Consider the following 24,259-nt stretch of genomic DNA (forward strand, 5'->3'; position numbering starts at 1 on the left):
TTTCTTATAAAAATCAAAGCAAATGTAACCAAGAAAAGACAAAGGCTTCCATCAAAAGCATCTTGGCTGAGAACAGAAATGAATGTGCACCTGAAAAAATGGCACACATGAGGAGGTAGAAAGGGCTGCCTGTCCTTCCCACTAAGCCCATCTCGGCTACCACGCCTGCTCCTTAGCAGAGAGCTGGTTTCTGCAGGCAAACAAGAGAGGGTTTGCAATGAACACTTCATCCGGGAGATGCTGCTACAGGTGAAAGAAACCCAGCCAACCCTCGAGTACTTGAGAGGGCCTCACCTCTGTAAGTGTTTTACACAGTCTCCTTCTCAATGTGTCCCAGATGCCCATTTGACAGAGTGGAACACTGAGGTTCAGAGAGGAAGAAGTCATTTCCACCATCTCTTGCTAAGGGTCTCCCAGCGAAGCAGTAGTATCCCGAAGCTGGCCCCTCTCGCTCTTCCCCGATAGCCCCACATTGACTCCACATATCCTGAGCCTCCCATCGTGATGCACTAATAGTTTGAAATGATTTCATTTGTTTTCTTGGCGGCATCTCTCACTGGAATGTAAGCCCAGTGAGGGCAGGACCTCATCTGTCTTCTCCATGATCTCCTTCCCCAGCACCTTGTACAGACTATGCTCTGCCCCCTCGAAAAGAGCATGTGATGAATGAATGAATGAATGGCCTGCACTTCAACTCGAAGTGACAATGGTATAATTTATTCGCTGATCTCCCGGGTTTTCTGAGGTTGACGGGAGGCATGTATTTTTAAGGAGGAGTAGCAGAGAAGGAGAGAGGAGAAAGAGAGATTAACATCTAATGAAAATGAAGAGATATCATGGATGCATTTCAGCAACTTCATGTTGGAAGGTACGAGGTGGAGGTGGTGAGGAGTAAGTATGACGTCGCAGCTCTTCCTTTCCGCACCAGACACCTTGGACAGTGCTTTATCCAGAGTGCAAAGGGCCAGTGGGATGCCTGCAAGGACCTACCCATTCCCTACTTCTTGAGGCCTAAGAACATACCCGTTACCTAGGGTCCTGATGGGCTGACCATTTCTAAAGGGTTTGGGCTGCTGGTGGGAGCCCCAAATTTAGACTTGCCGTGTTAGAACCCAGTTTTAGGCCCCTTGGGTTTATTTGGGGGTCAGTAGGATCAATTACTGGGGATTTACTGTGGCAACCTGAGTAACTCAAACGCCTTTCTCCAAAGGAATCTAGGATAAAACTAAGAAGGGTTAATGATGGACATCGTTAGGCCGAAAGTCTGTGCAGGCAGACACAGCCCTGCCACCGTCTGGCTCCTGGGGTGTCTTTTCTGAGAGGCTGCCTTTGCAGGCAGGGGTAATGCGGCTGCAACAAAGGCCCCTAGGCTTGGCTGACGAGGAGAATGATGATGCTCCTAGTGGGTCTGGGGAACGGGGAAGGCTATAAAGTCATCAGCGGACTGAGCCACTGGGTGTCCACATAAAAGTGAGGTCCCATAAACAGACATCTGTATTGTGACTGAAGGGCTAATAAAGTCGCCTTAGAAGAGCGCGGTTTTCCACTGCGACCTATTCACCAGCAGGACCCCGCTGGGAAGTGGTACCCGGGGAGAAGACCCTTGGGGGCCTGGCAAGCGTCAGAGCTCACTACGGGCGCTTGCCCGGCCACACCTCAGCCTCTTCATCACCGTTGCGGAGGGCAGCTCCAGCACCGTTATCATCATCACCACCATCATCACGACAGATACACCCGGCAGGCTCATGGATGCGGGTCGCAGGGAGCAGCAGGTGTTGGGCACTGATACCTTGGAAGGTGGATGATCACTGGCTTCCACTGACCAGGAGCACCAGTAACGTGCTTGGGGGGTCACCCCAGAGACCTGGTGGCAGCCCAGAGTTGGGGAGTTTCCTTCCCGTTTCTCCAAATGACTGATTTGCAATAAGTCCAATCCCTTTTCTAGTCCTCAGTTGCTCAATAGAAACTCAGGAAGAGTAATTCTTGCTCTTTGCTTGCCCAAGGGATGCCGGTAAGAGATTATAAAAGGAAGTAATCTCGAGTGAAGTAAGTCAGACAGAGAAGGACAAATATATGATATCACTTAGGTGTGGAATCTAATAAAAGGGTACAAATGAACTCATCTACAAAACAGATAAGAAACAAAACTTATGTAGAAAATAAACTTATGGTCACCAGGGGGTAAGGGAGGGAGAGGAGGGATAAATTGGGAGATTGGAATTGACATATACACAGTACTATATATAGAATAGATAACTAATAAGGACCTACTGTATAGCACAGGGAACTCTACTCAATACTCCATAATGGCCTATATGGGAAAAGAATCTAAAAAGAGTGGATATATGTGTATATATAACTGATTCACTTTGCTGTACACCTGAAACTAACACAACCTTGTAAATCAACCATACTCCCATAAAAACTTTTTCTAAAAAAGGAAGTAATCTAGTAGAACTAAACTGAACGAGTAATCTAAACTCAGCTAATACACTAAACAAGGAGAAGCTAAATTAGTAGAAAACAAGGGAGAAAAAATAATAACATGTTCCTTGAAAACTTCCTGGTAGAATTTAACGTTGAGGGATTTTTTTGGTGAACTGTATACTTTAGTTAAGCAGTATTCACGGAGGTGGAACTGAATGACTTGTTTCTAGAAAGGGGAGAATATGCTTTACATAATAATATATACATACGTTATGTAGAATGAAACTAATTCCATGCTCAGCTTGAAAGTGAATAACACACTTATAAAGCAGGGGATTTATGCATGAAGCTTTTGGACAGGAAGCCCTCTGCAAGAGAGGTTGTCATTCCACACATATATGAAAGGCCTACCATGTGACAGGCACAGGGCTTTGGGCTAGAGACTCAGTGGTGAAAAAAGCCAAAAATAAAAAGTCATAGGGAGCTGGATTTGTAGAGACTTCAGGGACTACCTTTTTCATGGTGAGAATAAGACTTTCTTGGGTTTTTTTCTCTGTCTTTGACAGGTAGGGATGCAAACCCTACACTCTACCTGGCAGTGGGATTCTCAAGACGACGGAGGAGAAGGCTCATTTCTGTTTTCATCCGTAAGACATCTTGAGATAAATTAAGCACCTATTTTGTGCTCACCATGCAAACTGATGTTCTCCAAATGGGAGATGCTGTTCAGAGGTTTCCCATCCTTGCTGAGCAAGGACTCACTGGACTTCGTTGCCAGCCTGATCCAACAGGTGCCGACTGGAGAGAGGCACCCTGTGGTGGGCAGGCCTGGGCAGTCAGGCTGCCACTCAAAGGCCCTGAAAGTGTTAACCTCCAGCAGTTATAGGTGCCTCGTTTATACCCATTTTAAATCTGTTTATTGTGACTGGCCCCACCCAATCTGCTGGTGCTGTAAAGCTCTAATGGTCCCTAATAAAGGTGGAAGGCACACAGTTCCTGAAATGGGGAAGAAGTGAGGGAGCGAAGGAGACCAGGAGGGAGAGAGATGGATGATGAGCTTAACAATAAAGTATCACAATGGCAAAGCTCCCTCTGCCACTTCAAACAGCAGAGCCCTGGGCCCCAGTGTCCAAATAATAACCTGCCAGAGCTGAAAGGTCTCATTTGCCAGACTCCCGGAGAAATTAAGTGATTTGCCCAAGGTCACCCCTGCCCCTCAGTGCCTCAGGGCTCCTGGATCCGAGTCTGGGGCCCTCAGCCCAGCTGCCTCATCTCTTTTACTTCAGCAGGGGACCATCACGACTGTCACCAACCCCTTGAGACTCTAGCCTTCTCTCATCTAGCCTATGATGTCCAGCCTTGATTGTATATCCACATCTCTTAGGGAGTTTGTTGAAACTTCCCATGCCTGACCCCTTGTTCCAAATCCTGATTCTAAAAGGTGTGGATGGGGGAGACATGGGTACTTTTAATAAACTCCCCAGATGCCTTACATGTGGCCTGGGAAGGAGATCTGAGAACCACAGATCTTGTCAATACTTGGGTTTCACTGTTCCTGATGTCTCAAATGAAAAGCAGGGTTCATAAAAAGGGGAGCTCTTCCAGGGTGAAACTGCAAACCACAGCCCTGTCAAGAACCCAGGAAGAACCAAAGCTCTTCCTCTCTCTTGACGCCCTGAGGGTTCCTGAGTCAACCTAATAACCCCTTCTGGGTCAGGCACTGTGTGGGGCACTGGGTGCACTTTATCACCTTTAAGCCCCTCAGTAGTCTGAAGGAGATAGGTATTACGATCCCTATTTTATGGATGAAGAAACTGAGGCTCAAAGAGGCTAAGTAACTTGTTTGAGGCCACACTGCCAGACAGGGACAGAACCACAATTCAAGCCCAAGCCTGTTTGGGGTGCTACACCTTGCTACCCAGACACACCCATCTGAGTGTGGTCCTGGCAATGGACTGCCTGTGACCAGCTCGCCTGGGGGATGTGGATTTCCCTTGGGAAAGTCATTAAATGCTAAAGATCATCTGCATGCATGGTGTGTCTCCAACTTGGGAGGGACATGCAGTGTACACGTCCTGAGAAATGTCTTGACTTCCTGAGAGCACTAGAGAGACTGAGCCTCGCTGGTCAGCTCCTCCGTGGCTGAACTCACACAGGTGTGCTTTGGGCGGGGCTGCTGAAGCCAGAACAGAGGGTACTGGGGAGGTATCTTAAGCAGATGCCTGCTCTCAGGTACAGGAATGTCGCTTCCAGAAAATCAGCCCTCAGGAGCATCTGAGGTTTCCTGCGTTCACTGCAGGAATCGTGTCTACCCCACCCCTTCTTACTGCTCTTTTGCGTGAAGTTTGGGGGAGCTTCCTTCCTAAGAACAAAGGTCATGAAGCTTCTCAGATTTGGCCTCCACCAGGAAAGTACCACACCCTCTCTAAGTGGCAGGTTCTCAGGGCTAACTACCGACGAGCAGGGGTACTCACACCTCCTTTCATTAAAGGAGAGAAATGCCTTATTAGGTACAGGAAATTCAGGGTCATCTTACGTACCTGACCTTGCTACACGGTCATGACCTGCCATCCCCTCCACCATCCACAGTTCCTCCCAGCTTTCTCTCACTGTTTAGTGTCTTTGCACTGAAAGCCTATGGCACTGGACATGGCACTTGCAAATGCCTTATGGATGTCACAGAGCAGTCCTTCCTGGAAGCATGAGAGCCTGCCTGAGTTACTGAGTAAACTCAGTTACTACAAGAAGCCAGCCTGAGTCTACTGCAAACACCAAGATGAGTATCTAGTAGACCTACTCAAATTGTCTCAAAATTGAGGTTGAAATAAACCTATAAGAGGAACAGAGGGAAAGAGGAAAAAGAAACCCAAACCACTGGGCTCCACAAGGTATGGTAATAGGTACCATTTATGAGAGCCTGCTACATCTGGGGTGCTTTGCATATGTTATCTCATTTAATCTTTCCCACATCTGCATGAGCGGGTGTCTCCATTTTATGCACTGAGAAACTGAGGCTCAGAGTCCAGAGTCACACAGCTGATCAGTGGCCAATTTGAGGTTGGGATTCATGTCGACCTCCATACCCATGACTTTGTCGCTACGCCCACTTGGATTTATAACAGCATTTCTCCAGAGTATCTTTAGCATATATTAAATGTCGGTATTGTTGACAGTCAGGCATCTATGGTACAGCCCAGGCACTGGGATTTTTGGAAGTCTCCCAGTTGATTCTAAGATGTGGCGAGATTTAGGAACCTCTAGTTGTCCTAGAGCACGGGTCAGCAAACTGTGATCGGCAGGCCAAGCAGCCTGTTTTTGTATGACCCACGAGCTCAGAATGGTTTTCACATTTTTAAATAGTTTTTAAAAATAAAAAAAGAATATTTTGTGATATGCAAAAATCATAGGAAATTCAAATTTCAATCCCCATCAATGAAGTTTACTAGAAGACAGCCATGTGCATTCGTTCACATACAGTCCATGGCTGGTGTGTTCTCCAAAGGCAGAGCTGAGTAGCTGCGACTGAGACAGTATGGCCTGAAAAGCCTAAAATAGTCACTATCTAGCTCTTTACAGAAAGTTTGCCATCCCCTGTACTACAGTTCTTATGCACAGCTAGGATGATAACCAGGATTGAATGTATTTGACTTTATTTTGGGGCTAGGTTTCATATATACATATGCTTCATATATATTTATTTTTATGTTTCATATATACATATTTTTTTCCCCTCTCCCCATTTGTGTTTGATCTTGTGGCTTCCCGGCCAGCAGTTAGCTTCATAGACCCTTGCATAGCTCTCTGCCTCTCTCCCTCTGCTTAATTCTCTCCCAGTTCTTGTCAGTTTCCATCAAACCTTCAACAAACAGACTCCAAGGACACTTCTCCTGTAACTTGCGGGCTGGGGCAATGTGCTTGCAGGCAGCTTCCTTCCTCCTCGGATCGGACAGGAGGCATCAAGGAGTCCTTGAATTCTCTAAGGGTCCTTCAGGGGGATTAGGCACGCAGGTAGGGCTGCCTTCAGTGATAGAAACCGGTATCTCCTTGGCCCCTTTGTGAGGAGGCTGGAGTCCCACCAGCCCGGGCAGCCGGGGTTCTTTGTATGCAGACCAGGGTTGGTCCGCTATCAGGGGGAGGCTGCCAGCAGAATGCTCTGAAGGCTGGGCCTCTTAAGCTCATTAGTATCCTGATTGTCTTGCCCAATCTAGTGGCAGCCGATGGGGTGGTACCCGCAAGATAAAATGACCTTCGAATTCAACAGATAAAATGGCAGTCCGATAAAGTCCCTACAAGGAGAACATTGGAGCCGTGGCCGCCACGGAACTCCACATCAGTATAAATGTGTTTTCTACAATAGCAGATGACTCAAGGCAGGATCTGTTTCTCTTCTGAACTCAAAGAACCTACTACTTAGGGACAATGGGGCTTATTTACTGTGGGGATCTTTGCTGTGGAGATGAATATTTTTACAACTGCCCTCATAAACCCCCTCCACTCGTCTGCTGCCCAGGGAGTGGGCGGGGCTCCAGAGGTGAGCTGAGGTGCCTGCACTGTCTCAGAAGCCCCATTAAGTTGTTAAGGCATTTAGTGCCCCAGACAGTGCCGACTGCAAGGGCAGTTCAAATCCCCACCCAGATGGGGATGGGGTTGTGAAAGAGGGGGCTTTGATTTCTTCCCTGGGCAGGGCACAGAATCCACCTTGGTCAGGGGCAACAGTTGGTGGCGGGGTGGGGGGAGGCTGAGAGGGAGGCGGAAGCAGCAAACTAGCCAGACTGGGAGACCCCACCCTTAACCCACCTCGCAAAGCCCCTTTGTCATTCAGAGGGGAACAGTAAGAATATAGGAGAAGAAGGAACTGTGGGAGGATTGTGTGTGTGTGTGTGTGCGTGTGCGTGTGTGTGTGTTGATTTCCACGCCTGAAAGTCCTTAGCATCTGCATAAAGCAAAGTGAAAGTCAGTGTGTAACAGCTCAAAACCTGTCTCTGCCACTTACAAACTATATGAACTTGGGCAAATTACTGACATACGAAATATCTCACCTTCCTTGATTGTAAAATAAGGGGTAAGGTTATGGATGGTGTCTACCCTACAAAGTTGTGAGGATTAAATAAGATGATGCATGTACTCAGCCCGGGGCCTGGTACCCAGGAAGCACTCGATCAGCACTAGCTGTTCTCATTATTCAGATTTACTCACGACCCCGCCACTGGGCACTTTTGAGATTTCCTTGGGTTCTGCGGATTTCAGTGTCAGGGAAAACCACAGTGACCACATGATATCCTGGCCCAGAGTCTCGTTTGTCTAAGACCCAGAGTTAGATTTCTGCAGGCAAGTTAGGAGGAGATGTAAGAGGGGTTCGGGGGGAGGCAGGAGGCTGGATTCTCAGGTCCTCAAGCTCTGATCTGACCATGGGGGCAATCACAGCCCCTGGGCTTGGAGAGGCAGGAGTAAAATTTGAAGGGAGTGAGGAGAAAGCAGCCACAGAAATAAACGTCTCCTCTTCTTGGGTAAAGAGGCTGTGTGGCTCAGGACATCCAAAGGTTATCCTGGTAGGGCTTGTTCTCGCCTCTGGGCCTCACTTTCTTACTAGGAGAATGAGCCTCTATCTCCTTCTCGAAAGATGATACAAGAGGGAGGACATTAGGTGTGGGGTGAATGAAGGCTGATGAAGACCTCTGTCCCTCTCTTGCTGTCGCAAGGCGGCCGGGTGAGTTTGCTGGAGGCGACCAGGCGAGTCTGCCACAGACTGGAGCAAAGGGGACAGTACGCAAGGCCACCACAGATGGTGCAGCCGATCCCAGGGCTTGGGCCGAGGCTAGCCCAGCTTCCATCCCGTGCCAACTTCCTCCTCCTCGGGCTGATCAATACAGGCACCAGTCTCCAACCAGTCTGCTTCCTGGCCACAGCCCTGCTCTCTGACCTTTGGGGGGCCTTTCTCTTGATTCCGCTCCAGAATGGAGGTCGGGGCCATCACTCCGGGCCTGCTCAATGGCCTCAGAATAGGCTGTCACAGGGCCTATAACCAGGGACAGCTCCTGCTGGCGAGAGCTGGGATGGGGGGTGCAGATAAAGGCCTTCCCGGCTGAAGATAAATGGCTGCCCACAGCCTGCTACAGTAACTCCAGGCCCCCAAGAAGAGCAAACAAAGGGTGCCCCTGTGACACTCACTGGAAAGATGAAGCCCCATCAGAGGCAGCCAGGCTGGTTCAAAGACTCAACTTAATTGTCAATTAAGCATGCATGAGGAAGACAAAGCCATGACAACCCCGGGCTGCATGCTGGCGTGTGATTGTAAAGTCGGGAGGGGCAACGCTGAAAACAGCTGATTCTGCTGACAGTGTGTTTGTAGGGCACCTTGTAACCAATCAGCCTCTGCTGACAGAGGCAAAGGGCTCCTTCTGCCACTCCTATTGTGCTGGACATTCCAGGACCAGGGTCACACTGTGGTCACCGTGGGCAAGTGGGCCACAGCACCGTAAGCGTGGCTGGGAGGGAAGGGGCTCAGGTACAGGAGGGATGCTTTCCTCTCCAGGAAGAGGGGTCAAGGGAAAGATTTGTCTTAAAGGTGCCTCCTGTCCTCCTGGCTCAGAGACTGGTGTTTGGAGGGGAAAGTGGGGAGGGGGTGGGGACCTCATCTCCCCAGCTCAGCCTTAGAGGCTGCTGGTGCTGACTCGGGCTGTTGGTTTCTCCTCGGCCACCACAGAGCCCTTTTCTGCATCCAAGTAGGTTTGGGGCTTGGTTAGAGACCATACCTTGGTTGTAGGGACCGTGATGGGAAATATATCGTGAGAAGTTCAGATCAAACCTTCCCTGCCGTCAGGCTGGCCCTGGTTGCACTCCCTAGGAGCCTGTCACAACCCATGTGCTGCCTCCACCAGCAGTCTGCGAGGGGGCCAGGGCCTGATCGCAGCATTTGCACCCCAGCCCCAGAACACACCTCACTGCCTCTTAGGAACAACGCTCGTGTATGAAATTGAAAAGGAAATAGATTTCTACTGCCCGTCACTCTTTCCACTGCCGCTTGTTTAGCCTTCTGTGATAATAATAATGATAATAGTAGTTATGGTTTATTGGGAAAGATGGTGTTTACACACTCTCTCGTTTAATTCTCACATGGCCCCTATGAGGTAGGTACTATATCTCCATTTTACAGACAGGAAACTCAGACTCAGAGAAGTTATGTGAATTGACCACACTGCAGTTATGGGAATTAGAACCAGGTTAGAATCAGGATTCAAAACTAAGTCCAGAGAATCAGTCCCTGGACTATTTTGATGAACCCTGAATGAAAATTAAGGGAGAAGGGAAGGTAGCCACTGAAAATACACAGTGGCCCATAATTATTGCTCCATAAATAGCTAGAAAGACGCACAAACTCCCCAAAGATAACCTTGATCCCCAGCCAGTTCTAGGGACTCTACGCCAGCAGGAGGTCTTCCCAACTAGACCATAAGCCCCCAGGGGCAGAGACGCGTGCGTGTCTTACTCATCACCAACGTGGTGCCCAGACTCAGCGCCTGTCTGTGCTGCGGGAAAGTACAGGGTGGGAATCGGCAGGCCTGGGTTCTAGCCCTTGTTTTGCTACCGTCGCCCTGTGGAACTCTGCAAGGACCTTCTGGGCCTCAGTTTCCTTCTTCCAAGTTCCTCCCGGTTCTAATATTCACTGATTTATAAAAAGGCTGCGACTTCCGGGGACCCTAGAGAATCCACTTCCAGTGGGATACGCCTCCTCAGAGGGCTCGGTGGTGTCTCAGGGCCGTGTTTCCCGCCCGACCCCTGCCCTGTCCCTAGTACCTGCTCCAGCCCCTCCAGCCCCGCCTCTCTGGGTCTCCTGTCACCATACAGAATGCCTAAGCCAACAACCGCCTGGTGACCTCACCACAACCCCAGCTTGTCAGAAAGCTGCCGGGCCTTTGTTTGGCTTGCAGGCTCCCTGACTTTGGTGTGGAGATCACAGGTCCCAGCACAATAGCCATTGTCTTCTCAGTAACGCCCCTAACCCCAGCCACGCCCCCCGGGAGCTCCCCGCTCCAGATCCAGGGATTACTCCTGCACAGGGGTAGTTACTTTGCCAGTGTCAGGCCAGTGTTCATCTGGAGGTTTGTCTCCCTCTCAAGAGTAAACCCAACTTTCTTCTCGTGTGGCTGAGCCCTCCCCTTCCGTGGCAACGGGACCCAGAGAAGCTCCCCTCCCTGGCCCCCCAGGCTTCGCGCTGGACAGTAGCAGCCTCCCAGAGACACTTGAAGGGGTCATGCTGGGCAGATGGGGTGCAGTGTGGAACAGATGCTTGGAGACAGCCCAGCTGCTGGCTCTGAGCCTGTGCCCCCAGCACTTAGGTCAGCGCCCAGGTCTCAGGCCTGTCCCATCGGAAGGGCAACCAGCAGGCGAGGGGCCGAGCAGTTTCAGAACCGGCCCCCGAGTTAGAAATGGTGCTTGGCTCTCCTGCAAACCCGTCCCCAGAGCAGGCAGCAGGCTGTGCCGCAGTCTGTCTACACAGGCACCAAACTGACCTCAGCAAACACATCCACTCCGGGGAGCCGGCTTCCCAGGGGAAGACGTACTCATCCCATCCCCAGCCTATGCCCGCCGCAGCCCTCAGTCTAGGGGGGTGCTTTCCCACCAGGAAGGTGTAGGATTCCATCCTGACAAGCCCACAGCCCAGAGCAGAGGCACCTAATCCTGGCCGGGGGCCTGGCGCACGGCAGCACACATAGGTACTCAACCAATTTTGGCCAACTCATCACCACCAAGATTTCAAGTGACCCGCCCCGCCCTAACTCTGGCGGAGCACAGATGCCAACAAGCAGAGTGGCCCTTCCCCGGAGGGCCCTGGGCTCCTCCCGCTGCAGCTGGACAGAGCCCTGGGGGTGCACCTGGATGTGGCGGAGGGGCGACCCCTCTGCCTGCGGCGTGGACCGGGCACACCCGCGAGGCAGCCTGCTCCGTCTCATCCGGTGGCGGCCCTGACCCGCTGAGTCAGCAGCCGCAAGGGCAGGAGAGAGGAGCCTGCAGAAGAACGAGGCGGGCGGAGGGCTCCCCGGAGGCCGAGCGAGGAGTTAGAGCAAACCCAGCTAGAGCCACACGCTCTTCTCACGAGAATATTCCAGCAGCAGGAGGAGGCCAGCCCTAGGACCATCCAAAAGCACTGCCTCCTCTGAGACACGCTGAGAGCCGTGGGGAGAAGCCGGAGGGTCTGGTCGCCGAGGCGTTGGGGTCCGGCTTACCTGGCAGCTTGTTGGGAGGGGAGGTGCTGGGCTGGTGCGGGGGGGAGCCGTGGGAGAGCAGCGGGTTCAGGCCATGCGTCTGGCTGGAGCTGTAGGCGTCCATGGCCAGCTTCTGCCGGAATGCCTCCTCCTTCCTGCGGTTTGCAAACCAGTTGTAGACGCGGACCTCAGTGACCAGGTTGGAGCCCAGGCCGTGAGCCTTGGAGGGGGAGACTCCCCGCTGCAAACATTCCGCCCTGAGAACAGGAGGGAGGGTAGGTGGTGAGCAAGGGCGGCCCGGGGCCGGCCCGCCGGCGTCTGGCCCCAGACGCACAATCACGGGGGGCCTTGGCAAGGAGGGCGAAGAGGCCACGGATAGAGGGGGGGAAAGCCTGTCCTGAGAAAAGGCCAGCCCATGTAGTTATCTGATGAGATGGCAGGAGTGGGGCGGAACACAGGTATGGAGCAGGCTCGCTGCCCCGGGAGTCAGGGGTGCAGCCTCTGGTGTTGCTCCTGAAAAAGAGAGGAAGCCGTGGGGCAGGCAGCTCAGGGAGAAGGTCCAGGTGGGCCTCCTGACTCCTCCTGATGTGGTTATTCTTCCCACTCTACAAAAGGCAAGCTCCCGGCTCTGTCTAAGCCCTTCCAAAGCACCCTGAAATGACTTCTGGTCTTCTGGGGTTTGGACATCGCACACAGGTACCAGGGAAGCGAGATTCCTTATTCACACAGCAGAACCCCCTCCAAGGGGCAGGCTAGGTGAGGTATAAATGAAGCCACGCAAAAGGCGGCTGGTCTCTAGTTTTATCAACTGCTGATGAAACCCCAGGGCCAGGCGTGAGAGAGATTCTTAGACACCAGTGGATACTGGGGGGTCCTTCTCATCAGCAGGGGGCCAGAGCACAGCTGAGGATGCTGTGACATGTATGGGCGGATCGTTTCACCTCCCCACTCCCCAGCCTGACCTCCCTGGCTGTATCCTCCCACTGCCAGAGCCAGTCCAGCCCAGAGAGAGGTCTTAACCAGAGCAAAGAGCAGATTTTTTAAAAGTCAAGGTTGGAGTCAGGGCGGATGGGGCAGGAATGAAGCAAAAAGATATCTTGAGGATTTCTAATAGTTTTCTTTAAAATTCCATGTCATTAAGAACAAATGAACTCTACAAAAAGGACTCTGATCAGTGTGGGCAGAGTGGAGGGAAGATCTGAGTAATTCTTGCTCTCCTGCTAAGTTTCCTTTGAACCAATGTGTGTAACATTTGGTCAAGGCCAAAGCCAGTCTGTGGCTAAGGGATAGCTTTTCCCTGGTCTGTAAGGGAGGTCAAACACATGATTGTCCCTTCATTGGCATTATATTTTAGACCAGCATTCTCCAGCATTCTCTGGGATAATAGTTCATAGGGGTATACCACAGAGAGACCTCCCATGGTTAACAACCAATTCAGCAAAGTGAAGTGGGTTTCTTGACTGCAGGACTTCTCAGAGCAGCCTTTAAAATATTAATGTATGTCATAACTCCCTAAGAGGAAGTATGCAGAATGATGCTTCTCAAACTGATTTATTAATGGCTTGAAATGAGGGTTCTGTGGAACACACTTTGGGAAACCATGACTTGGCCCCTTATCTGGATAACTAATGTCTCAACATTCCAGGACTGAGGGGATGGAGCTCGGGTCCACGTGCTTGCCTGCCTGCTCGGGTGAGCTTCTGGTGGTGTTACCTGTTGCACTCCTCCACTAAGGCCTCCCTCTCTTCCTTGCTGGGGTTCTTTTGCCGGTCGTAGGCCTGGTACAAGATTTGCTGGGACGCGGGCCCCCATTTGAATCGGTTGCGACGCATCTTCTTGTTGGTGGGCTCAGAGCAGGCATCATCGGACTGCCCAGGCCCCTGGCTCTGTTGACTGAACTCTGGAAAGAGAAACAGCAGCTGATCCTGACTGCTTTTGTCTGTCAAATTTCCAGAACTCTGGACTGTCTGGTTGAATTCTGAAAAGAGAAAGGAGTAGATTTGATAGGGTCTGTAGCCTTCACTCAGCAGACACACAGACAGATAGACCAACGGAAAAAAACACCTTTATTCCTCTCCCCTGAGCTTTGGGATCTGCTGTTACTGTGGGTGGGGGTGCAGGGGGGAGGCTCGGCTCAGGCCCCTCACTGCCCACTTCTGATGGCTCCACCAAATCCACCCCTTTCCTTTCTTTGGAGGAGCTCAAACGTGGCCGACCATTGTTTGCAGGACAATTTATTATTATTATTATTTCATTGGCTCACTGGCTCTCAGACATGAAGCAACACTCTGAATCCTGAACTCTTGTGTTTTGATGTCAAGGAGATGAACTCCATCAAGTCTCAAGTCTAGGGGAAAAAATGCTCAAAAGTACAATCTGCGCTTAGACAAAGTGTTTGGAGGCTGCAAATAGCTCCCCCCACCACTCTCCTCATAATTCCTAGGGATCAACATTATAATGTTATGCTCTTTGAAAAACCCCAAACCCCAAATCTTTTGACTACTGCTTTGAAATAATATAACTGGACCTTTGTATTGGAAAGAGAAGAAGCTCTTTAGAGCTCAGATCATTTCGGAGGCAATGGTGTGTGTGTGTGTGTGTGTGTGTGTGTGTGTGTGTGTGTGTGTGTGTGTGTCCAGGGGTCCATTTAGGAGGGAAACAGCCCAAGAGGGAAAGGTCTTACAGACCTGCCCTCACATTTGAAAGATGGGAAATGCAGGAGATAGCAAACACAGGACCTTCCTGGGAGTGGCATTTAATGAGTTGGAGAAAGGTAAATATAGATGGCATGATGCCCCTTGTCAGTCCAATTCCCAGGACCCAGGCACACTGTGACTCTCAATATATTTTGGTTGAATGAATGAATGGAAGACGGCAGTTTGCCTGGTGGTGATTTCCTAGCCTTTATGGTTGCAATGAGATTTGATATTTACTCATGGAAGAGGCAGCCTCGTTGTCCTCTTCCTCACATGTGCGTGAAAAAGGGTTCATCAGGGTGATTAATTCCATTTTACAGATGAACAAGCATAGAGGCCAAGGACCCTGCTGAACAAGGACACGTAACAGATTCATCTCCTAACTCCTGGTCCCTGGGTTCTGGACCTTGATGTTTTTCTTTCTTGTTTCCTGGAGTCATCCCCACAGGTCTCAGAAAATCCTCAAGGTCCAAAGTCAGGCCACTACTTAGTGCTTGAATCCCGTCCACAACACCCTACCACGTGGCCTTCCAGCCCATCCACCTCCAGCAATGCGAAACTTACTACCATCTAAGGATCCACTTCCATTTTGGTCCATCACAAGGAGCAGTGGGCCCCTAACAAGCCTGTACCCCAGACGCAGGTGGTGTTGGCCTTTGTTTAACCAGTTGCCGATCGGCCAAGTTAACGAGCTGTCTCCCAGGTAGATGGACTGAACGTGTCACTGGGACCTTTGATTTGGGCCCCGCCCACTTTGGATGATTCTCAGGCCACTTAGGGCTCTGTTTTCACTGGTTCCCAACAATCCCTTTAGATACCTGAGAATGTCTCTGCCAAATTTACTGGCAGGAAGTTACTGACTCAACGAAATAATGTAGGGTCCCAACCAAGTTCCTTAATTCCTGGTCCCTCAGCTTTCCCGCCTGTGGAATGGGACTGGGTGAAGACCTACGGGCACTAAATAGTCTTTTAGAACATCTGCTCCTAGTCAGGATAACGGTGATGATAATGATGATCACCCAAGTTCCTACGGAAGTTATACTTTTCAAAGTGCTTTTACACTTCCTGTATTATTTGGTCTTCATAGCAGCCATCTAAGTACAGTGACTTTGGGGAGGATCATAGTGGGAGAAGGAAGTCCCCTGCTCAGTGGGTGTCTGTCTCAGTGACTCCTCTCCTCCCTGTGGCCCTGTGGAGTTACCATGAATAATAGCCAAAGCCAGTATGGGTGATCCCAAGGACCCAGGATCAGCATGAGGTTCCTCATTTGCTGTGAACAGATGTCATCACAGGGAACATTTACTGAACCATTTCTACAGTGAGGTATTATACAAAATCCTCCAAATGTATCCCTTCATCTAATTCTCACACCTCTCTGTGCAAGAAGTATTGTTATCCCCATTTTACAGATGAAGAAATTAAGGTTCAGACCAGTTAAAGTTTCATGGGCTTGGGGCGGGAGCCAGGACGTGAACCCAACCTGTAGACGCTAAACTCATAACCATTGCATCACCATGCATATGCATGGTGATGCACCATATGCATCACCTCTCGCTTGAAACAAAACCCAAACAACACACCCACAAAACCTTCCAATCGGCCTTGGGTGGAGGTAACTGAACTGACTCCTGAAGTTCTGCCTATGGTGGGTGCGAGACACGCCCGCAGTTGCCCACGCTGTGGGGGCTGCCTCTGGCTGCTGGCTGCCTGTTTTGAAGAACTAGACTCCCCCATGTCCTCCATCCACCACCAACTCTCCCCCACTTCCTTCCAGATTAACTGGGGGAGGGGCACAGAAAATGTTCATTGCCCATAAAAATTAACTTGAAGCAGTTGGCTTTGGCAACCTCTTTACAGGCTCAGGAGCCAGCCTGGACGAGGAGATTCTATCTGCATAGATGGGTTCATGAATATTACCATTTATTATTTTTAGTTTCTCAAGAAAATTTATCATGTGTCATCTTTTTTTATCTTCCCCACTCTCACCACTTGCCACGTTCACTTGTGTCCCTCTTTTATTCATCTCACTTCCTATATTTTATCCCATGCGTGCATGTCTTATATTCATCCTTTAAGAATTGGTTGAAATGTCGCCTCCTCTAGGAAGCCCTCCGTGATGTCTCTAGGCAATTTAGCAATTCCTCTGCTGCCCCTTGTGTATACTTTTATAACAACTCTTAGAAAGCAGCTGTCATTATTTTTTCAAACATCTCATCTCCCTCATTAGCTTGTAAATCCCTGGAGAAAAGGACGTGTGTATCTCACAGCCCAGCAAGTGCTTGGCACCTCATAGGTGCTCGTATAATATTTACAGAATGAAGGGATGCTTCGTAAGCTTTATGTCTCATGGGACTTTAAAACAATAATAATAATTTTAAAATCCTTTGCAGAGACTGTCATACATTTTTGCAAAATGTCATTCTCAAGCATCTTGAGAAACTTTTGGGGACTTTTGTCTTTTTAGAAGCTTCCGGCTGTCCTCCTCCTTTCTGAGGGAAATCCCATGGCACGCAGAGAGGAAGCTCAAACTGGAGATGCTGCCTGAGGCTTGTATTGGAGTGAGGGCGTGTCCCAAGGGTTCTCTGGCCTTTGGAGACTATGGCTCCTGAAAAATTTTCTTACGCTTTCCAGGAATTACAGGGAGTTGCTTCATGTCAGACACACAAATTCTTAATGACCTAGTCACCATGGATGGTGGATCACCCCAGAGTTTAAAAGGGGCCTCTTCCCCTCAGTAGCAAAGAGCTCTCACTTTGCTTATTCTAACCTACCCATCTAATGCTTCCAACAAAAGAACAAACCACGACAATAAGAGATGAACCCTTAAACCCTTTCCCTCCACCTTGAAGTCCTTTCCAGCCCACAGACATTGAGACAATAAATACTGAAACAATCACTTCAGGTCAGTGTGTGACAGAAAACAAGAGTGATTTTAAAAAGTAGGCCTCCAGTGAGAGGGGAAAAACCCAGCCCAGAAAGTGGTAGAAACTCATATCTTGACAGAGAAGCCCACCGCCCAGAGGATAGTGTGTGGGAGGAGTGAAAGCTCATATAAATTTTTCCTAGAAAAAGGGCTGGATCGAAATAATCAAAGTGTAATGTAAAAGTATACCTTCCTAAAGTAAAAACAGTAGGTCACTGATACTCTTATCATTGAAAGGCAGTTCAAACTTCCCTAGACTTCAAAACAAAAATCTTTGTGTTATTGGGTAGAAGAAATCTTGGGACAAAAAGGAAATTGCGGAATGACAATGGGAATGACAAGAATTCACGGGTCAGGGTTGCCAATGCAGATAGATGATTTTAGTGTGTCCTGCTTTAGCCAGAAGCAGCTTCTTCCTCCGTCCGATAGGCTCACCGGCTGGGGGTCTCAAAACTCCACCGATTTTGGTAAACGTGAGCAAGCAAGCATCTTAAGTTGCTTCAGAACTCGGTTGCACCCCCCTACCCAACCCCCCCAAATAACAGGATCAGGTTCTGAATATATCTATATATACAAATGCCTTCTATTTTTTATACTCTTTTCAGAGAGGAGGAAAATAACGATAATAGTGATCAATGTTATTGATTGCTACTAAATGTCTTCCTTGGAAACTGACCCATGGTCATGTATCAAGGGGAGATGCTTGGCTTACTTTGGGGACGATACTCCACTGTTACCTACTTGGTTTCAAAGAGAAAGATGTTGGAAGCAGGGACCAAAATATTCAAGGTGCACTGCACACACTGAAGGGCTTGTCAAAGCAACTGGCTGGGTACTAGGGGATCGTGGGAGAAGAAAATGATATAAGTCAACCCATTGTACAGCAGCGCTGAAGGCCAAATCCACATGCCAGCTTCCTTATATTTGCCAAGCGCTACGCAGACCTTGTTGAGGAAGAGGAAACTGAGGCATTCCACAGGGGTCAGAGTTAGGGCAAAGGTCACTCCTGGTTGAGGCAGAGGCAGGATGAAAGCACTTACGTCGGAGGATCTCCCGTTGCTTTCGGACGTACCAGGTGTACAGGGCGGCGCGCTTCTGGGTCTTCATAGGGGTGCCCTTGTTGAGATGCTGGGAGAGGTGTGACTGGTTCAGGCCGGTGACATCGACCACCTCCCTCTGGGGGATGTTGTGTTGCTGCATGTAGCCCTTGATCATTTTGGCAGCCCTCCAAGGGTCCTCGCTAGACAGATAAACAGATGGTTAGGAAGGATGCTGGTAGAAGAGGTCGGGGAGAAATACCCTCTTTCTAGAGGTTTTACCTAAACTCTGTGTAAAACTCTGACCTTCCCCTGTTTCTCCTCCTGTCCCAGTTACATCCTGGGGAGAGGCCAAAATAGAACCTAAACAAAAGAGGAGATGAAAGCTCCTATATAGTGTACTCCATCCCTTTCATCTGAGATTAGGAGGGCAAAGAGGAAGATGATTTCCCTGCTTCAGGAATGGGAAAGCACCCCAGCACTCTCTCTGGGGAAGCAGAAAGAGAAGTTCATGCTTTATCTTGCTTTCCTTCACTTTCCTGGAATGTGAGAGACTTAAACAACGGCAAGAGGCCCACTGGACAGTGGAGGTGCCATTAGCTTGGGGCTGGGCTGGCTGATCCGACAATGACAGAGGGCAGAATCTCTAAATTCACCTGGACTGCCCCCCCATTATTTTCCTTCAGAATGGGCGTCTCCGTTTCTCGTCTTCTAAAACAGGAGTAAAACTTTTGTGTCCACCTCCTGAGAAGCAAGGAGGACTTCTTAGCCAAATGTTAAACAGTTTTCAGAGTTTCAGAAAAGTTTTAAGAAATGATGTTCCTCCCTGGGGCTGAAGAATCGCTGCACTGAGGTGAGGCCAGTAAAGTTAAAAAAAAAAAAAAAATCTTCACAGCCCCGCCTCTCAAATAAGACCAAAAGGAGGGAGAATAATTTCAATTTCTGAATAAGATATGAATGATTCCAAATGCCATGTTTTCCTGTATTCTTACATTTCTCCTCTGACAGGGTAAGAGTGTCTGGAAGTTAATCTTTCTCATAAATTTTAAGCTTGGGATAAGAGCTTACATTTCTCATAAACACAGGTAATGCAAAAAGCTTCTTTAGAACACTGTATTAGTGCCTTTGAATTTATTCCAAATGTTTTCAACTTTGCCAATATCTTTTCTTGCTTATTGAATAGGTGACTTAAAAGTGAGAGATATAATTGAAAACAGAAATTAAGAAAACAGTGCACAGTATAGAACAAAAATATTCAAGAAACAATACATCCACATATACTATTTGTTTAATGCAGCTACATATTTAACTTAAAAAAAACCCAGCATCCCTTTACTGTATGTTGATGTATATAATAGCCTGAAAGAACATGAAAAAAAGTGAAGGGAAAAAGTAGTTTCAGAGGTAATAAAAAACAATGCTGAAAAGCAACATTTACAGTGTTGCAAATGAAATAACAGATTTATTTCTAAATGGTATCTATAACATGTCAACTAAAGTTATGTTTGTGTCATGAAGTTTTAAAAATCCAGTAATTAAACTGAGATTTTTGTAAGCATTTGAAAAATTGTGATCATTTTAGCAAGTCTTTAATATTAAATTTATGAAAACACAGGCTTTGATAGACATGTTTTGAGAAATACAAACAAAAGATTAATTACTTATAGCTTAATATATTTCTCAAGTATTTATAAAGGTACTTCCATGTAATACAAAATAATGAACTAACAACAGGAACAAAAAATGAGGAACCGCCTCCCAGTTTCAAGCATGGAGAATTCACCTTGAGTAAGAGGAAAGTAATGTAACATTTTGCACATACCCGTGTAAACATCAGAGTTCATTTAAAATCTTATTTCTGGTGAATATTTCCACAGATATTTTCAGGGTAGAAAAACACCTTCAACGGATACCAACAATAGCTTCAAAAGTTAGAAAAAGTATTTGGATTTTAAAAGTTAATGCTGCTTCGACAGATTCTTTGACTTTTTTAGTTTTGCTTAATATTTTTTTACTTGTATTTATTTCGTGTGTCTAAGAAACCTAACTGAAATTGTGTAATGTTCTAAAAGCGAATGATTCCGTTGTTAAGAGTGAATTAGCTTAACAATTGGGAAGGTTTAAAAAAAAAAAACCAAACCAGTAAAACCTTATAAACCATAGCAAATCTTTCAGCCCGCATTGAAGGACCAGAGTTGGGGATAAGATGGCGTAGTTACACCTTTACAGCTCTGACCACAGAATTCTCATGCATTCACCGGATAGAGCCCCGAGAGTCGGTTACGTTTTGAAATTTGAAAATACAGCCCGTGATCAGGGGTTCCCAACCCCGATAAACACACAGAACGGGAGAAGCGCGCCCGGGCATTGTGCTCAGGACGCAGGTGTCAAGCGCCCGACCTCGGCGCCCGCCTGGCCAGCCCAGCACGCTCCTTTCCAAACAATGCCTCGGCCGCCCACAAGCAGAGAGGTCCTGGACCCCGTCTCAGATCGCTGTGATTCTTCTTTAAGAAGCCTCAAGCCCGGCCTCTTGGGAGCAACCAACTTTCCAACTTTCCACCGCGCGCCAGCCTAGAGCTGGGGCCGGGGACACGGCAGCGCGCAGCCCCCGGCCTGCTTTTCTCGCCTTTCTCTTCCAGGAGATGGAAAGAGCGGCCGGGCGCTCCCCAGAGTGACTTGCCCCGTTCTTTTCTTTCCGCCTTAGGGGAGCGAGGTGGGCCAAAAAGGGAGTGCGTGCGTCTGGCGGTCAGCAGCCGACTGTGCAGTGACCTGGGGACCGCTAGCGATTTCTTGAAAAATTACTTTAATCAAGTCTGACCACTCCCGAAGTTGGGGGAGGGAAGGCAGCAACCGCTGGGGAAAGGGAGCGAAACCTTGGGGTCTGTCCTGCGTCCCCCCGCCTCAGCGGGGGTCTCGGACCCCCTAGCTTCGCTCCCCGCCCCCTGGAGCCGGGGGCTCTGCTCAGCGAAGAGCGCTGAGGTCCAGGGCTCCGGGCCGGGCCTGGCTCTCTGCCCGCCGGGCCTGCGGCGTCGGCGGCCCTGGGGCAGCCCGGGTCTGGCGCCAGGTCTCCGGGCGGCGCGGGGGCTCGGCTGGGAGGGCCCAGCAGCGCGGTGCGTGTGCTCGGGCAGCAGCGAGCGGCCCCGCGTCCGCGTTCTGCTTTCCTTCCCCCTCGAAGCCGCCGCGTTTACAACTTCACCAATGAATAACCCGCCTCTCCGTTCAACCTAATCACGACTTTTTGTGTATCTTTCTGTTGATGATTTATAGAAATAAATTAATAACACCCGAACTCCACGTGCTGCAGCTTATATTACATCTCTGCCGCGTCCAGACCGGCGTGGGGCTGGGTGCCGAGGGGCGCCCCAGGTCGCCTCGGGCTTCCCACGTCCTTCCAAATCCCAGCTGGAAAGCGGGCGCCTGCGGCCAGGCAGATGGGCCTAGGTACCGGGGCGGGGGTGGGGGTGGGCCCGCCGGTGGGTGGCGGGAGATCGGTCGGTCCGCCGGGCCCGGGTCAACCTCCGGGCCGCCCTGGCGCCCCAGCCGCTCCTCTTCAGACCCCTCTCACCTTCCTGCACCCTAACCCCGGCTGGGGAGAAACCGCCGCCACGGGCGAAACCGCGAGGGAAGAACCTCAAACCTCAGAACTGTAGCAACATAATTTCCGGAAGTAAAAAAAATCTAGAAATTCCCCTGACTGTTTTGCTAGAGAGTAAGCCGCCGGGTCCTCAGGTAGCAAATTCAAATGCAAGGTCATATCCCATCCCAAACTGCCACTGCGGGCGGGTGACCGAGGCTGCCCGAGTCCCTGGAGCGACTTTGGTCCTGGCCCTGTCTAGAGACCGCGGCTCTGAAGGGTCCGAGGCCAAGCGAGGGGCTTGGTCCTAAAGCAGAGTGGCCGGGAGCGACGTGCGGTCTAAGGGGACCGCTCGGCTCCTTGGATAATTAGTAACCAGCTGTCAAAGCCCTGGGCCGCTCGGGGAGTTTTAGCAAAAGACCCGGGGCCGGGAGATAGACCTCCCGCCAGCCTGCTTGGATTCCCCAGGGACGCCGGGGTGTCGGCGGCGAGATCCGGAAACGCCCTCCTTTCTCCCACCAAATCCGCTGCGAATTGGGGTCTTGGCCGCATTTTCCCCTCGCTTGCTTAGTGACGTGGTTTCTTTTGCCGCTTGAGGATCCACCCTAACCTGACAACGTGCAAACATTTCCTTTCGCGAATCTAAACGGGCTTTGGGGATTTCGGATAGCCCTGGGGTCTTGCACGGGCGCTGTAAATGGGAGCGCACTCCAGATAAGTCGCCCGCCAGATCCCGGCCCGGGTGCCGCCTGTCCCTCTGCCAAGAGCGGCAGGACGCCGTGTCCCAGGCCGGCGGCGTTTCCCCGGACCGCGGAGTTGGTACCTCAGGAGAAAGGCTTGGCCTGGGGCTGATGCGGGCCCGAGCCTGGTCTCCTGGGAATCGCAGCGGCTTCACTGCGCCCACTCGCACCCTCCGCCGCGTGGGCAAACCTCTGGGCAAAGGGCCCCGCAGCTCGGGTTCTCCCAGGCCGAGCCCCAGCCCGGCCGGGAGGGCCCCGCGGGTCCCGGGCGCTGGCCTGGGCAGGCGTTCCTGAAGCCTCGGGGCTCGGGCCGTCCAGTTGAGGGACTTGGAGGGTTCCAGGTGTTGGGAGAGAAGCGGAGCGCCCCCCGGGGGACTTCTCTGGTGGGAACCAGGCTTGGCAAGAGCGGTCGCGCGCAGTGTCGCTCAGGCACAAGGCCGGGGGCTCAAGGGGCTCGGGCGCACACTCCGCACCTCGGTCCGCGCCTACCTGAGCATCCGGTCCACCTCCGCCCGCTGCTCCGCCGCCTCCTCGGTGTTGAGGGCTTGCAGCTCCTTGAGGATGGGAGGGGTGTCATAGTCGTCCCCGTCCTCGGAGCCCTCGTCCCCGGACAGACGGCCCTTGGCGTGGCCGTTCGTGAGAGTATGGAAGACCGGCTTGGTGTCCGGCTCGGCCCCGCTCCCAGGGGACAGGGGCAGCGTCTCCAGCTTCACCCCGAAACTCGGGGATGGCAGCAACTCCTCCAAGGCCTGGACCAGCACCTCCTTGGTGACCCCGGAGCTCAGCAGGGCGCTCAGGAGTTCTTGCTGGAGCGACGTGAGCTTGGACACCATTTTCCAAGGACAGAAAAAGAAGGGGGTGAGGGGGTGAGGGGGTGGGTGGGTGCGAGAGAGGAGGGTGGAGGGGAGTTTCACAAGCGAACCCCAAGTCCAGGAACCCCCCCACCCTTCAGCCTCCAAACACCTGTTATTCCCCGGGGTCCGGAGTCTCCTCCGAGAGGAGTCAGAAAACTTCTAACTTGCCATGATCGCCACCATTAGGCCATATAAGATATGCAAATTAGTGGGGAGGGCCCGGCTTTCGGCCCGATGCAAATGGTCGTGGGGAGGGGGGAAAACCGAGAGAGGGAGAGCGTGAGGGGCAGACGGGGAGAGCAAGAGACCCGGGCCGGGAGCGGGGCTGCCAGGGTCCATTGTACTCACGCCAGGGGGCCGAAGAGATTCTTGTCCTTGTTCTGTTTATCAGCCAAACTTTAGCTGACCTTTGGACTTGTTAAACAAGTAGCTTGCAGCCTAGTGTGGAAGGCTCCGGGACTTTTCCACCGGCTGCGGGTCCGGCTTTAGTCCGGAGAGAAGAAGAAACTGCGCTTCGGGGGTTCAGGTGAGAGCTGGAGGAAGCTGGGGCGCTCTTGGAAGACGGAGATGGAGGAGGATGCGAAGAGCAGAGACCCTCCGACGCGTCCCAACCGACGCAGGCGATGGGCCGGGAGAGCCAGGCGGGCGGAGGATAAACTGACCGCAGGGGAATGGACGCGGAGACCTGGGGGAAATGGGGCGTATTAGGTGGGGTGAGTGTGGATTGCGGGGGCGGTGGTCCCATTTACTTCTACCTGAGTTACCGCTCTGCGGACCCCAGGCCCTCACCAGCTGGGTCTAGCGG

General features: G+C 50.8%; 1 protein-coding gene across 2 annotated transcripts in view; it reads right to left on the minus strand.

Moving 5' to 3' along the window:
* HNF1B (HNF1 homeobox B) overlaps nt 1-23,764 on the minus strand; it is a 52,813-nt gene extending 29,049 nt beyond the window's left edge. Inside the window, exons 1-4 of one of the 2 annotated variants that reach the window (XM_089901040.1) lie at nt 23,090-23,764; nt 18,290-18,489; nt 13,344-13,608; nt 11,652-11,887 (exon numbers count right to left, since the gene is read on the minus strand). In XM_089901040.1, coding sequence (XP_089757166.1) covers nt 11,652-11,887; nt 13,344-13,608; nt 18,290-18,489; nt 23,090-23,433 — 1,045 coding nt within the window. In that variant the 5' untranslated portion in view covers nt 23,434-23,764. The remainder of the gene's footprint in view (nt 1-11,651; nt 11,888-13,343; nt 13,609-18,289; nt 18,490-23,089) is intronic. The other variant, XM_022552664.2, reaches the window with a different exon arrangement.
* Between the last annotated feature and the right edge of the window lie 495 nt (nt 23,765-24,259).

The sequence above is a fragment of the Delphinapterus leucas genome, chromosome 19 (genome assembly GCF_059928025.1).
Source record: "Delphinapterus leucas isolate spDelLeu-1000000601 "Yukka" chromosome 19, BTC_Dleu_Yukka2, whole genome shotgun sequence".
Classification (NCBI taxonomy): Eukaryota; Metazoa; Chordata; class Mammalia; order Artiodactyla; family Monodontidae; genus Delphinapterus; species Delphinapterus leucas.